The 13,278-nt window shown below is 47.2% G+C and overlaps 1 protein-coding gene across 1 annotated transcript in view; it reads right to left on the reverse strand.

The window, feature by feature from the left end:
- Window positions 1-644: 644 nt before the first annotated feature.
- Window positions 645-13,278, reverse strand: part of METTL24 (methyltransferase like 24) — a gene marked incomplete at both ends in the record, with an annotated part of 32,532 nt that continues 19,898 nt past the window's right edge. Inside the window, 2 exons of the mRNA XM_084284440.1 lie at window positions 645-959; window positions 10,678-10,906. Coding sequence (XP_084140566.1) covers window positions 645-959; window positions 10,678-10,906 — 544 coding nt within the window. The remainder of the gene's footprint in view (window positions 960-10,677; window positions 10,907-13,278) is intronic.

Here is a 13,278-nt window from a genome sequence, read left to right on the forward strand (position 1 = left end):
GAGGTCTGTCCTGCCCTTGTCGGGGAAAGGCAGGCTGGGTCAGGGAAGCTATGTGCCGAGAAGCAGCCAGGTGCAGCACTGGAAAAGTCACGCCGCAGATCGTTCACCCGAACCCAAAACCAAGCTAAAAAAGAGCAGGTTTCACTTTTAAATAAGCGTCTCACTGGATGAGAAACCATTTGTCACAGCCATTGCAAGAGCAATTTAAGACGAGCTGTTCTTTGAGCGGGTAAACTAGTGAAGCCCTGCCTTCTGTGGCTGGCATTACACAGAAGAGGTCTCTGGAGGGCGAGGAGAGGGGCTCTGGTGGCAGCTCCACCTGCAGCCGAGTGTCTGTGTCCCACTGCCAGGCGTGTGAGACAGGCTGAACTCAAAAAGCCGCCCTTAGCTTCCCCAGACAAACCTTTGCAGAATGCCTGTCCTCTAAGAAGGTATCCTTGCTGGCAAATACACTGCTATACCTACAGATTTACAGCAGGCATCTTCTCCTACTGCCAGATCTTTTGACAATGCCCAAAAATAAAAGCCAGCCCATTTAATCAGCAACTGCTGTATGCATATTTAGCAACTTTAGCCAGTGACTCCAAGGTCCTCTTCAGTAATGGACAGATGGCTTGCGGTCACACCTCATCAATTCCTTCCTGCTATTGCCACCTCGTATTCACCCAGCTCAGCGTGTAACAGCTACTGGCATTGAAGGCTGCCTTTTTCAGGAACATCTGTGGTTTCGACAGGTCTTTGTAGGTATGGAAAAGCCTGAAGTCCTTCAGCTCCAGTTCCCGGAGCAGACTGTACCAGTACCGCACCACGGTGCTGTCGTTGCCGCTGACCTCGAAGCCAGGCCAGTGGATGTGCACCTCGAAGACCAGCTGCCCGATCTGCTCAACGACATCCTCCAGGATCAGGTTTTCCAGAATTTTCCACTCGGCGCTCTCCACGTCTGCCTTGAGGACATCAATCTGCAACAGAAATGTAAGTGCTAGGTGGAAATGCTTTGCATTACTGGCAGCAAGTCTGAGGCCTGGCCCTCCCGTTATACCATATACGTAATTACTCCTATCTACAGTGGCCTTTGTGTTTAAAAATAATTATCTCAGAGCATCCTAGGGCTAATAGTGACAGGACAGCACGTGAAGTTTCACAGCCCTTCTCCTCCTGCCTCCGACTCCTGGTCTGAAGAGCTTTGTACTCTGAGCTGCTCTTAGAGCCAAGGCGTGATATTGTTCCCTCACAGATCTTGTGGTGGCGGCGGTGAAGCTGTGGAGAAAATTCACCCATCTCACTAACCAAAGACACTAACGCATCGCTGTCCATTGTTTCTCCACCATAAAACCCTGTGACAGAAAAAGGTGAAATAGCAGTGGTTACGTGCACCACGAGCAAGGAGAACGAATTCAAAGGAAAGTTACGCAAAGGCCATCCTGAGTGTGATGGGCAGCTCCTCCAAACAGTATGGGATGACAGCAAAGAAGCCATGAAGCCTGAAAGGAGAATGTTACAGCAAAGTACAAAATACAGGTGCCTCATTTTGATTTTCAGCCATTATTTAATGTCGCGGTTGGCTATTCAGAAAACCAACTTGCACGGCCCACCTCAACTGCAGACTGGCTTTGCGTTGAGCTGGGGGAGGGGAGCTGGATCTTCTGCAAGCAAAGAAAGAGCATTTCATCCCAATTTCACACCTGGCAAAAAGCGATGACCTGCCACGGTGTGCAGATGCCGCCAGGCTGAAGTGTGCTTCTTCCCCAGAGCGGGACCGGGGAAACTCCCGGGGGAGCGCGGTTTTCCTGCGCTGTTCCACCTGAACTGCTGCTCGTGCCCATCTGTTCACGCAGGGGATGTGTTTGAAGTGCAAACTGAAGACTTTATTTAGAGAACAGCAAAAAAAAAAAAAAAAGAGAGAAAAAAAAAGAAAAACCTGCAGAAATGTTGCAAGTCAGCAGGCAGGCCCCGTTACAGCTGATGAGGTGCCATTAGCAAGCTGAGGCAGACCCGGAAGAGGCTGAATTTAAGGGCACAACAACACAGCTGTAAGCAGAAATATCAAAGTTTCCTGAGGCTGTGCTTGCTGTGCTTCTTTGGGGTGCTACCAGGGGGACTGGAAGACGAACCGGTCTGCATCAATCCCACCTGGATGCCCAAAACTCTGCAGCCTGGGCTCCCTGATTGCCTGAGGCAGGCAGGGCTGGCAGCAGAGGGAAGAAGAGACACTGAGGACGAAAAGTGCAGAGGCTGAAGAGGCTGGGGCAGTGGAAAACGACCGCAGGATTAGGGAATTAAGGCCTGTATTAGGGAATTAAAGCCTGTATCGTCTGCATGGGGAGGGGAGGCAAAGGTTGCTGTGGTCCTGGTTAAAGACAGCCTTTCAGCAGCAAAGGATGCGAACCTGCAGAAAGAAGACTTTCATCTCCATCCCAAACACATTGGGATGGAGAAGAGCCACAGCTCTTCTCCTGCCCAGAAGTCCCAGGAGAAGTAGCTCTGTGAGGATCCCACGCTCCCTTGTCCCTCAGACCTCCCCTGCGGGCATCTCCTTCCCTGGGGACAAAGGACATTGGTCTGGGGCTGAGGCAGGCCCCACAAGGGCTGGGATCTTTGCACAGTGAAATTAAGGGCCAGGGAGGGATGAGAAGCAAAGGCTAGGGGACCGAAGCAACATCCTTCTGCTAGCCAAATGTCATCTCACAGTCAGATGACAAATTTCAGGGGCAGGAAGCCTGCTCTGTCTGCGCTCTTAGGAGCCGTGTGGTTTGTAATGCACTGTGAGTAATCGTTACAGAGCTCGAAGCATCAACCTTTACAAGACATTTATTCTCTTTTTCTCTTCCAAATGTAAGAATGTGAGCAATTAGAACTAACTAGGTTAGGAAAGTAGAAAAATGGGGCTTTTTTAATGTTTTCTCAGCGCTTTGCTGCTCTGCAAAGCCTTGTGCCGGTCCCGCTTGGGGAAAAAAACGATGGCCTTTCCTCATGCACAACCAAGCATAGAAAACATCTGAGAAGGAATGGGTTTCAATGAGTGGAAGTTACCACCTGCAGCACCAACGCTTGTTTCTCCTCTTCAGGGTAATGACTTGTCACTGAGAGTGCCTCCCGAAGCACAGCCCGGAGCTCTGTCTGCCCTGATGGCTCTTTGAAGCACCGGGGTTAACGGGGATCTCACCCTGGGCTGCCCCCTGGGCAGCCTTTAAAGCTCCTGGTGGAGCAGAGTCGATTGAGGGTGAGCAGCCGGGAAGCAATTTAGCCACGTTTCCTCCAGCACCAGCTCAGCACGGTGAAACGGCAGCCAGGAAAGCAACAGGGTGCGGGTCAGGCAGCCGGGGTCCCTCCTGGCTGGGGGCAGCAAGAGGAGACGTGGAGGTGTCTGCAAAGCAAGAGGGGAGCTCCCAAATGCCCCGTCCTTCTGCATCAGCACCGTTTCCTGTCACAAACATCTTGAGCAACTTGCTCCTCCACCTCTTCAAACAGAAAACAATCTCCAGGACGAGCAACGGGCAGCTCACTGCTAGCTGAGGGCTCCGAGTGATGCCTCCCTGGAAGAAACAGGACGAGGAGCAGCCCAGAGGGCATGGGGGCTCTTTAGCACTTCCCCCAGCAGCAAGCTCCTCGCCTGCACAGAGCATCAGCAACTCCCCAGTGCACATCCCCACTCTGCCCCAGCTCCTGGTTGCACCCTGTTACATTTTCTGCTTTGTGCAGCTCTCCCACCGCAGAGGAAAAATCCAAACGTTGCCTCATCGGGTCCTTAAATCCCTGTGGAGAAGCGGAGAAGTGGAGAATTCCCACCAGGCAGCTCCAAAAAAACTGATCTTGAATTATTTATCAGCTTGATCACCAGCAAGAGCTCTGCCTGCAAAGCCAGGAGGAGCTGGAGCTGCGAGTGTGTGTGTGTGTGTGAGCAAGGGACGGAGGGCTGGGGCTGCTGTGAAGTGGTTGAGCACAGCAAACAGCATCCCGGCTGCCAGACCCTCTCGTGGGGTGTTGTTGCTGATGCAGAAATGATGTTGGAGCACGGAGCTGTGCTGGGGACTGAACACAGCCCGTGCAGTGCTCCAGGGAAGCCGGGGGAAACAGACTCTGAATACCTGATTTTTTCTGAGGAGTCTTCCTTAACAACAGCAAAGCCAGCAAAGAAAGAGAATGAAAACCTTACAAAACCCTCCTCACTTTCTAATTTTTAGCAAACGATGCCATGCCTTGAGAGTTGTGGGGTTCCCTTCAGAGCAGACCCACCTCATTTCTGTTTCAGGAGCAAAATGCTTTCATTACAATTCAGGCACCGCACCAGCCTTTTTCCTAGGGGAAGCAAAGGCTACAGGTTGTAGCTCTCCCAGCCAACATTAGCATTTAAAAGATCTTCTCTCCGTGCCTGCTAATTGTGTACAAAACACCACCTGTCCCCAGAAACACCACTGCTCTTATCGATACCTTGAGGATCGGTGGAGAGAATTTAAAGAAGGTGCAAAGATCTGCAGGAGAGGAAGAGATGATCCCGCACAGGAATGCACGACTCATTTCTAGTGCCTGATACAGGTGGTGGGAGAGGTGGTGAGCAGGAAATCACCGATCAGAGACCCAAAACCAGCTGGAAATGGCTGCGCCAGCTCGATTGCCACTTGGTTTTCAGCAGCAGGACTAAAATTCACGAACTCACTGGCACACCCACACAGAGAAAGGCACACACACCAGCTAGTGCTCGAATTGCAGCTCCAGTGTAGCAATTGGTCCCATTACACCGCCAATGAATTGGGCCCAGCATGTACAAACATAACCTCAAAGGGCCTGAGTGTGTGTGTTACGGGTAATAAGCCTTGCCTGAACCCATAAATCAATTTACAGAGCCCGAGGCAGATGCTTATTGTAGAATAACACGCTCTCCAGCACTCCGAGCCTTCGCTTTAATGGCATGACTTAAAAAAAAAGATCCTGCTTTACATTTTCTAGCTAGCTTGACTGAAGTTATTATCTCTGGTGCTCTCCCTTTCAGCACAACCAGCACAGAAATCAGGCGTGTGAGACATCTGCAGAACTCGGGACTTGTAAGGCAGCTGCTGAGCACGCAGCTGGGTTTGGAGGCACCGCCACAGCTCCCCACGTCCTACAGTTTTTCCTCTCTGCACGCCTCGAGGCTGCCATCCACCTTGCCTAATCCCTCTTGAATTCATCCTTATCTTTCTGGTTACACACAGAAATCCGAGGCTGGAGCTGGTGCAAAAAAAAAAAAAAAAAAAAAGAAAATCAGAAAAGGGGAGGTGTGGAATTAAGACAGAGAATTTTTAAGCACGCTCTCCCTTCCTGTGGTCTCCCCAGGTCCCCTTCCCAGCCCCGTGGCATTTGCTTGTTGCACTGCTCACCGCCCGCACCGCTGTCGGAGCACAGAAGCAAGTCTTCCTTTTTATCCCCTCTGTTTTTCCTGGCTCACTCCCACGTGCACGCATTATCAGCGTGGCACAGGTCACATCTGGTAGCATTTCCCCACTACTCGCTCAAAACACAACAAAGGCCCCAAAACACACGCACGCTGTGTGCGACACCGCAGCAGAGCTGGGCCGCTCACGGCCACGTTAAACTCTGCCTTTCTGCAATTACCACCCCTGTAGTGAATACGGAGCTGCAAATCATCTTCTTAATTAAAAATGATTCCAACGATCACGTCGGAGGGCTGCTGAAGTAATTCCCTGCCAGGAAAAATGAGACTGAAAAGAGAGTCCTCTGGATACCTCCGTAATTTCATCTGACTCTGATGAGAGAGGAAACGATTCTCGCAGGTCTGGGGAATTTGTTTCTCATTGTGCTCGTCGCTAATGGAATTTTCTCACGCTTCAGCACTTACTCTGCTTTGTGGTGACACTCTGAAGTGGTATTATTTAAGAAAGAGAGGAGAACAGGATGAGGAGGCTGCCTGACTCAGCTGGACTCTGCCTCTGTGCTACTACGGCAAACCCCTCGAGGTGGGATGCACCTTGCCCAGCCTTAGCCACAGCAACCCAAACCAGCTCTCTCTGGAAAGACCACAGAGAAAAAAAAGGATCTTCTGCAGGGCAATTTGGGACGGGCAGTTCGTGCCACCCAGCCCGTTTTACGTGCCCACCCTTGCATGGGATGAACTGCACCTTAAAGGTTTGCCTTGAGTTTACGAGGCCCTCGACAGCTATCTCCAACGCAGACGTGTGAGTTAAGGGAGAGCTCCACGCTTCTCCATCCCTTGGCAGGCCATTTGTTTAGTTTGGGGTCTTTGGGTTATGGTTTTGTGCCTGCCTGACTGATAAGAGGTGGCAGTGGAGGCATTTCCAGGGCAGGAAGAGAAGTATGGCAGTGACAGCCTGAGACCCCACCAGGGCTCTGATCACTTGTCTTCCAGCTGCAAGAGGGCAAAAACTAAGAAAGTATTATGGAAAATACAGGATCTCTCCTGTCAGAGGAGACTTAGAGGGCAGTATGACAGCCCTACCAAAACAAAGGCTGTTCTGCACAAATAGATCTGAGGAGTAAATGGAAGCCACAGAAAAAGGGCCACGTAAGCCTACGGTTCTGAAAATAGTGATGCTAGCATCAGATGAAGGCTGTCTTTCTTCCTTCTAGAACTAAGACTCCGGAAAAAAAAAAAAAAAAAAAAAAAAACAAATAAGCACAGTACAGCAAAGAATAATAACATTAAAAAAAAAAAAAAGCCCTTTCAACAGAACTCCAAATAAAACATCCTGCAGTCCCACGGCGCACATGGTGATGAGTAGCTGCATGGATTTGGTTGCTCCAGAAGTTGAAGGTGGGCTTCTCCCAATCTGGAGAGTTAATTTTTTGGTTGGTTAATCAAATCCCCACGCACAACTAATTTGCAATACAGTTTTCCTGGGCTTTTATTTTGTATTTATTTATGTCCTACCACCATCGAGTTCATTTTAAATCAAAAAGGTAAATTGATCTTTAATCTTTGCTCTTCCACACCACTCTTCACACAACTGGAAGTGCAGCATGAAACGGAGGCTGCAGTATCTGCTGTAGGAGATGAGGCAAGGGATAAATCACTTGCTGAGGAGGAGATGAGGTTATTAATCAAAATGGCTGCAGGGTGTAAGGTTTTGGGGTTGTGTTGTATTAAGTAACAGGTGAAAGGGAGGAGTCTTTTTTTTTTCTCTTAGCCAGGTTGTCAAACAAACGATTCTTCACTCAGACGCCAGCATAAATTAAAGCCTTCTAATCAAAACTGGGACTTACAGATCTCTTTGCATTTCTTTTAATAATAAACAATGGCACAGTTTGGTCTCCTATGATTTGTTCAAGATGACTTGAGTGGAACAAGTTGAACGCAGCTCTGCCATCCCCCAAAAGATACGCCTATGAGCACTTCCTGATTAAATGAAGATGATATTTTGCATGCTCAGATTCTCCTCTCTAGTTTAATTTGTTTTCCAGGAAAGCACCTTACCCACTGCTGCCTTGTGCCAAAAGAATGCAAATTCACAGCCCTTACTGATGGCAGCACGTGAGGTTTGACCTGCAGAGCTCGAGAAGAAGGCAAACGACTTCTTAATTGGGTTCACAGTGCAAAGAAGGTCAACAGCATCCTGGGATGCTTTAGCAGGAGCACGGCCCATTGACCAAGGGACACGATTATCCCCCTGTATTCAGCACTTGTGACAGTACATCTAGACACCATGTCCAGTTTTGGCTCCCCAGATATAAGGAAAAATTTTTTTTCCATGATGAGGACCGCCAAGCAGGACAATAGATTGCTTGGAGAAGTTGCATGGTCTCCACCTTGGGGAAAACTCAGTGCTTTTCAAGATTGGAGTGGAAAAAACTCTGAACAACCTGATCTGATTTCATAGCAGGCCTTGTATTGGGCTGGGGATTGAACTACAGGACTCCCAAAATCTCTTCTGACCTCAGTTACCCAGTGATCCCATATGAATGAAGTTCCCCATCCAGTTATCAATGATCTGTGGGGAACACCAGTACCATAGCACCCTCGCCCCAGCAGTCTGTGAGAGAATATGAAAAAGCTAGCTTTCACAAAGCCGAACTGTGATGAAATAAGAAAGGAAATCTTAAGCATTCGGTGTCTTTCTCCCTTTTCTACACTATTCATCAGCAGTGCACTGGAGAGTACCCATACTCAGAAAAAAAGGGAAAAAAAAAAAGAAAAGATTAGGAAAAAAATATATGAGAAAGATCGATCCTCACATCTTTATCCTCTCCAGTGGCTGATAAAATACTGAAGATACAGGTATATGAAGATACTGAAAATACTGACATATCTCAGAAGATATACCAGCAATTTTTCAGCCTAGATCTGTGCGCCAGGAAACAGGACTCTCACTACATCTTTTGGAGATTATTCCAGCACTTAAAAGATTTCTCTCTCTCATAGTTCTCCAAAATAGTCTGACTGCATGTCTCCTTCTTCAATCTCATCCTATTACAGAATGAGATGATTCCTCTACCTCCAGGCTATTTACACTCCTCAGAGAACAGAGGACTGTTATGTCACGCAGCCCTTTAGGAAGATCAAGTTCATTTTAACGCTTCCTCAAATCCACTCCAACAGCAGAAGAACTGTTTGTGTTCCTTGTCATAATAACAGAATGGGTTTCCACTTCTGTGGGAGGGCTCTCAGTACTGACTGCAGAATAGCAGGTGTGCTCTCATTCGAGCCAGAGAGCGAAATAAGCCCGTCTTTGATGTCTTTGCACACAAACCCCCCAGACTGCATGGTTTCCTTTTAGACTGCAGTGGTAAGATCTACAGGAGGCCTTGTCTGTCCCCTCTTCAACAGTCCCTGACGTCAGTGGAAATATTCTCATTCACTTGGAGGGTCTTGGATCGAGTCCCGAATCTTTAAGAATAAAAGCAAGGAGAAAATGAGGCATTAACTTCACATGATGCTGCTCGGAATTCCTCCCTTGAAGTGGGAAGAGAGCAGCTTTGAGGGTAGGCGTCAGGATTTTTAAAGCTAAAAAGAAGGGGCCCAAGAGCATGTTCCAAATTTCTAACTGAAAAAAAAAAAAAGTGCTTTGGAAAATATTATGGAAACTGTTTTGAATTAACTTATTTATTTAGTCAAGGGAACATTCCACTTGCATTCACCGGAAAAACGAAAATGTGAGTGTCACAGCAGTTACTGTGATGTCCCTGTCGTAAATTGGAGTGTACCGGTGTCTTAATGCAAGACACAACTCTTCAGGTGGCCTTCCAAGCAGATAAAAACTAAGTAGAACAGCAAAAGTAGAATAGGTTTATTCAGGTATTTCCCAAATAGGAAGCATCAGAAGGCTGCCAAGCGTGTGATGGCTGCACACTGACTGGGGAAGTCAGCTCCTGACCTCACTAATGGCCTAATTTGCACGGGGAAGCCATGTGAATAGGCTAAACGGCCTCGCATGGTGTTCACCAAACAAAATCCTCCGCTGTGTGTGCACAGCTACAGAAAAGCCCGACCCCACACGTCATGTGTGCACTGTGCCCTGCAGCTGGGTGCTTTCATGTCAGGCAGCTCTCACCCAGGAGGTCGCACGCTCAGACTCGTAGCTACGCTCCTCTAACTCACAGCAGGCCTCACGAGCCAGTCCACGACAACCAACTGACTGTTCCCAGCAGGTCTCGTGTGTCACAACATTCGTGGGCTTTTTCTGGATCAGGTCATTAATCATTTGCTCTGTGAGTAATTCATCTACAATCAAAACAATCAATGTGAGGCAGACGTCAAAGGGAAGCCATCTCCGTCTCTCCCCAGATGTTTCACTAATGCACAACCTAGGACAATTAGGGGATGACTACGAAGCAGGAAAAAGATGCTTTCTCTGCTCTTCTCTTCAAAATGGTTCAATCAGGAGAGCTGAACCAAAAGAAAATGCTAAAGAAAAGCGAGAAATGAACTGAAAAGGACATCTTGAGTTTTATAATAACAAACCAAACAAATGCTGCACTGCTTGCTTGCTTTGTAAATCCTACAGAAAAGCTCATCCTTAGCTCAGGCTGCCTATTTCTTAAAAAAATGAAAGAAAAAAAAAAGAAAACAAAGACATGCAGAACTAGCTGCAGGCAATGAAATATATTAGCATTTCAATTCATGCTAGTATATCCTCTGAGGGAAAATCTCTCTTGAAAGCAACCTAATCCTGTGTGTCAGGAACTTCCTCAAATGTCTTTTGGCAACAGTTAGTTGAGAATTGAAGATTTCTGATGTATTTACAGTTCCTTTAAAAAAAAAAAAAAAAAGGAAATGTTAAAAAAACAGAGCACTGCCAATTGCAAAACAGGATGTTTTTGTTGACGAAGACTGTGGCTGGGACTAGTAACCCTGAAAATGTAAACAACTCATCCATTACTTCTTCTCTTCTGATTGTTGATGCAAATATTTTTGTCTTTGTAAACTGTGCTGCTGGAGGAGTTTAGTGCTGTTACCCAAGCGATGACCAGAACTTCCACAGGACCAAAAACACAAATGCCCAGTGTCACCAGCTAGCTGAAGGGAAAAGGAAGGGAGAAGGAGGAAAATATTTGGCTTGTGATTTAAAATCAAAGTGGCTGTTACCAGCGCAGAGGAAAAGCGAGGTAGAAAAGACACCCCTAGAAGGAATGCCTTGCAAGTGTTTCCGAAGAAAAAAATGTTGTCGGGAGATAACCTTGGAAAGCTCCTGAGCTCCTGGGACAGCAAGAATCACAGAATCACCTTACCTTCTGGTGTCCAAACTCGTTCAATATCGTGCCCAGCTTCTTCGTGTTGCTGTGAAGTCTGTGAGCAGCAATGGCTGGGTTGGGATCCCTCCAGTCCACGGAGAGACGATGGTACCAGAGGCGCCGACCCTCCTGGATGTGCGCTGACTTGATGCTGGGGTCGAAGCGATGCACCTCGCAGCCACTCTTGGCCATGCTGACCTCAAACTGGTTGTCATCGTTGCCCAGCCTACGGAACAAACAAGATGCAAGTATTAATGCTTCAAAAAGGCCTGCTGGTGAGGAGAATATCCAGAGGACTGTGGCACGTAAGAAGGGAAAATCCAACCTCTTAGATTCTGAAGCAAACTGGAAGAGCAGTCATGCTGCCCATTGGGATTTTATCCACAGTGCTGAGTATAACCTAACCCTAATTCTGATAACCAGAAATAAGGCTGAAGGACAATACTGCCTGCTGAAGATTTAGGAGAAGTACTTAGATAAAGAAAACTTAGAGGAACATGCAGAAGAACAAATATATTTAAAATGCACACAATACTGTTCTGTAAAAATCTGGCTTATTTCCTACCACGTCTACACAACGATGACCCACAATGGCCACCAATGGGGATAAGACACACAAACCAAATTCCTCTCCTTCTCTGTGCACAGGAAGACACAGATTAAAATGCAAATTTCAAAGCACCTCCTTCTGAACAGCAGCAGTGTTTCTACACTTAGAGAAAGTTTGATGATAATTTGAAAAAGACCCCAAAGAAGGACAAACAGCTCCATTGTACAGAAAATAGTGCCATCACAGTCCCTGTCACTGCAAAGAGATGATGTGCTTTGTGAGCCTGGGCCACACTCCCACCTCCCATAGCCAACTGATTCAGACTGGATACAACAAACCTAAAAACTCTGGTATTTTCCATTGATTTCACGTATCTGGACCTGAGGCCTTCCCTGCTGTGTAAAAGATGATGTCCTCTTCACCTCTTCCCCTCCACGCCTGTTCCAAGTGTGGCTCGAAGCATAAACTAAACCTGAAACTTAATCAAAATCAGGCTGCTGGATACACACATGTAGCACTGGGAAGGGAATCAAGGTTTTCTAATTCTGCACTTCAACCAGTTGTACAAACTGAAAATATCCACTCTGTACGAACAGCATGGCCTTCATCTACCACAGAGAAACCTTTGTAGGGCACTACTCTTAGAGGTACTGACAGAGCACCTGCTACATGGCAACACAATTATGCTTAGGCATATTTAAATTGGTGTGAAGCTGAATTAATTCTGGCTATTTGCATCAATGTGTAAAATGTGGTAAATTTTACATCATGCTACACTGGGCTACAACATTAAGGCAGCACTAAATGTTCTACACAGGTGACATGTTGGTAAAAATGAATCCAACTGGTAAAGCTGGCTTGGTAAAATATTGGTAAAGTGAATCCAACTCCTGACGCAAAGTTTGGATATGTTTTGGGAGTTACCAGCACGGTATGACATCTGCCAAGCCCAAGGTAACAGTGCCCTGCTCGAAGGTCCTCCACTGAACCTTCTTCCCCTTCAGGAGTCCTGGGTGAGACGAAGGATACGGGGATTGCAAGAACAGCCCAGCATGCTTTTAAGAACGATTGTATTTCACACGACTCCAGCCCCTAGAGATGTGTAGGAGGGAAAGAGGGCAGTTTTCTGTTACTGCATTCAATAGACACCAGGAAAAATGTTCAGAAGTTAACCAAGTGAATCGGCGTGTTTGTTTGCACATGGCATTCTACAGAAGGGGCGCAGACGAACAAAGGGCAGCGTAATCCCTCCGGAATGAGAAGCTGGCTGAAAAGGAACAAAATACAAATTGTCTGGGACAAGTGCAGCATTAGAGCAATGAGCCTACCAGCGACCCATGGACACATGCATCCGTGACACACTTCCAACAGTTCCAGCTGGTGCAAGCCAGATGCTTTGGATGTAGGCAGGCTTCAGGCTGCCTCCAAGCAGATTGTTGCTCGTGTGTGGACTGCAAAGGGAGGCTTGCAGTGGTGCAAAACAGAACAAAAAATAGTTGAGGGTGAAGAAAGGGCTGGTGTATCTTCTGACACTCGGGCTAACGGCTCAAATTTGTGCCTGAAGAGAGATCTAATCAATCACAAGCATTTACAAGACAAAATAAGGTCGCTACAGAACTGCAAACTGGCTTGAAAAATGCCAGGCTCACATGTGATCATGCCAAATGAGAATGTAGCACAAGAGAAGTAAACAAACGAGGTTTCTTAAGAAAGCTTTTGTGATACTTAAAAAGGAAAAAAAAGAAAAAGAAAAAAAAAAAAGAAAAAAGGCAACCTTAAGAAATATGTTGAGGTCACAGAAAAACAGCAAGGCCATCAGGAGAGACCAGCTGCTGTCTCCAGCAAGAAACAAATAAAAAATGCTGGAGACACCGACCTATTTATCCTGCAGAGAAGAAGACAGAGCTTGGCTACAGAGACAGGGGTTGCATGTGGTCCCCTGCAGCAGGGGTAAAGGTGAGCCTTAAAAGCAGCAGCAAACATCCTGCAGATGAGCCCTGTGCAAGAGGAGCAGAAATACTTGCTGGCTCTGCTGCCAGCTCTCATGG

This window comes from Netta rufina, assembly GCF_964035555.1.
Source record: "Netta rufina genome assembly, chromosome: 3".
NCBI lineage: Eukaryota > Metazoa > Chordata > Aves > Anseriformes > Anatidae > Netta > Netta rufina.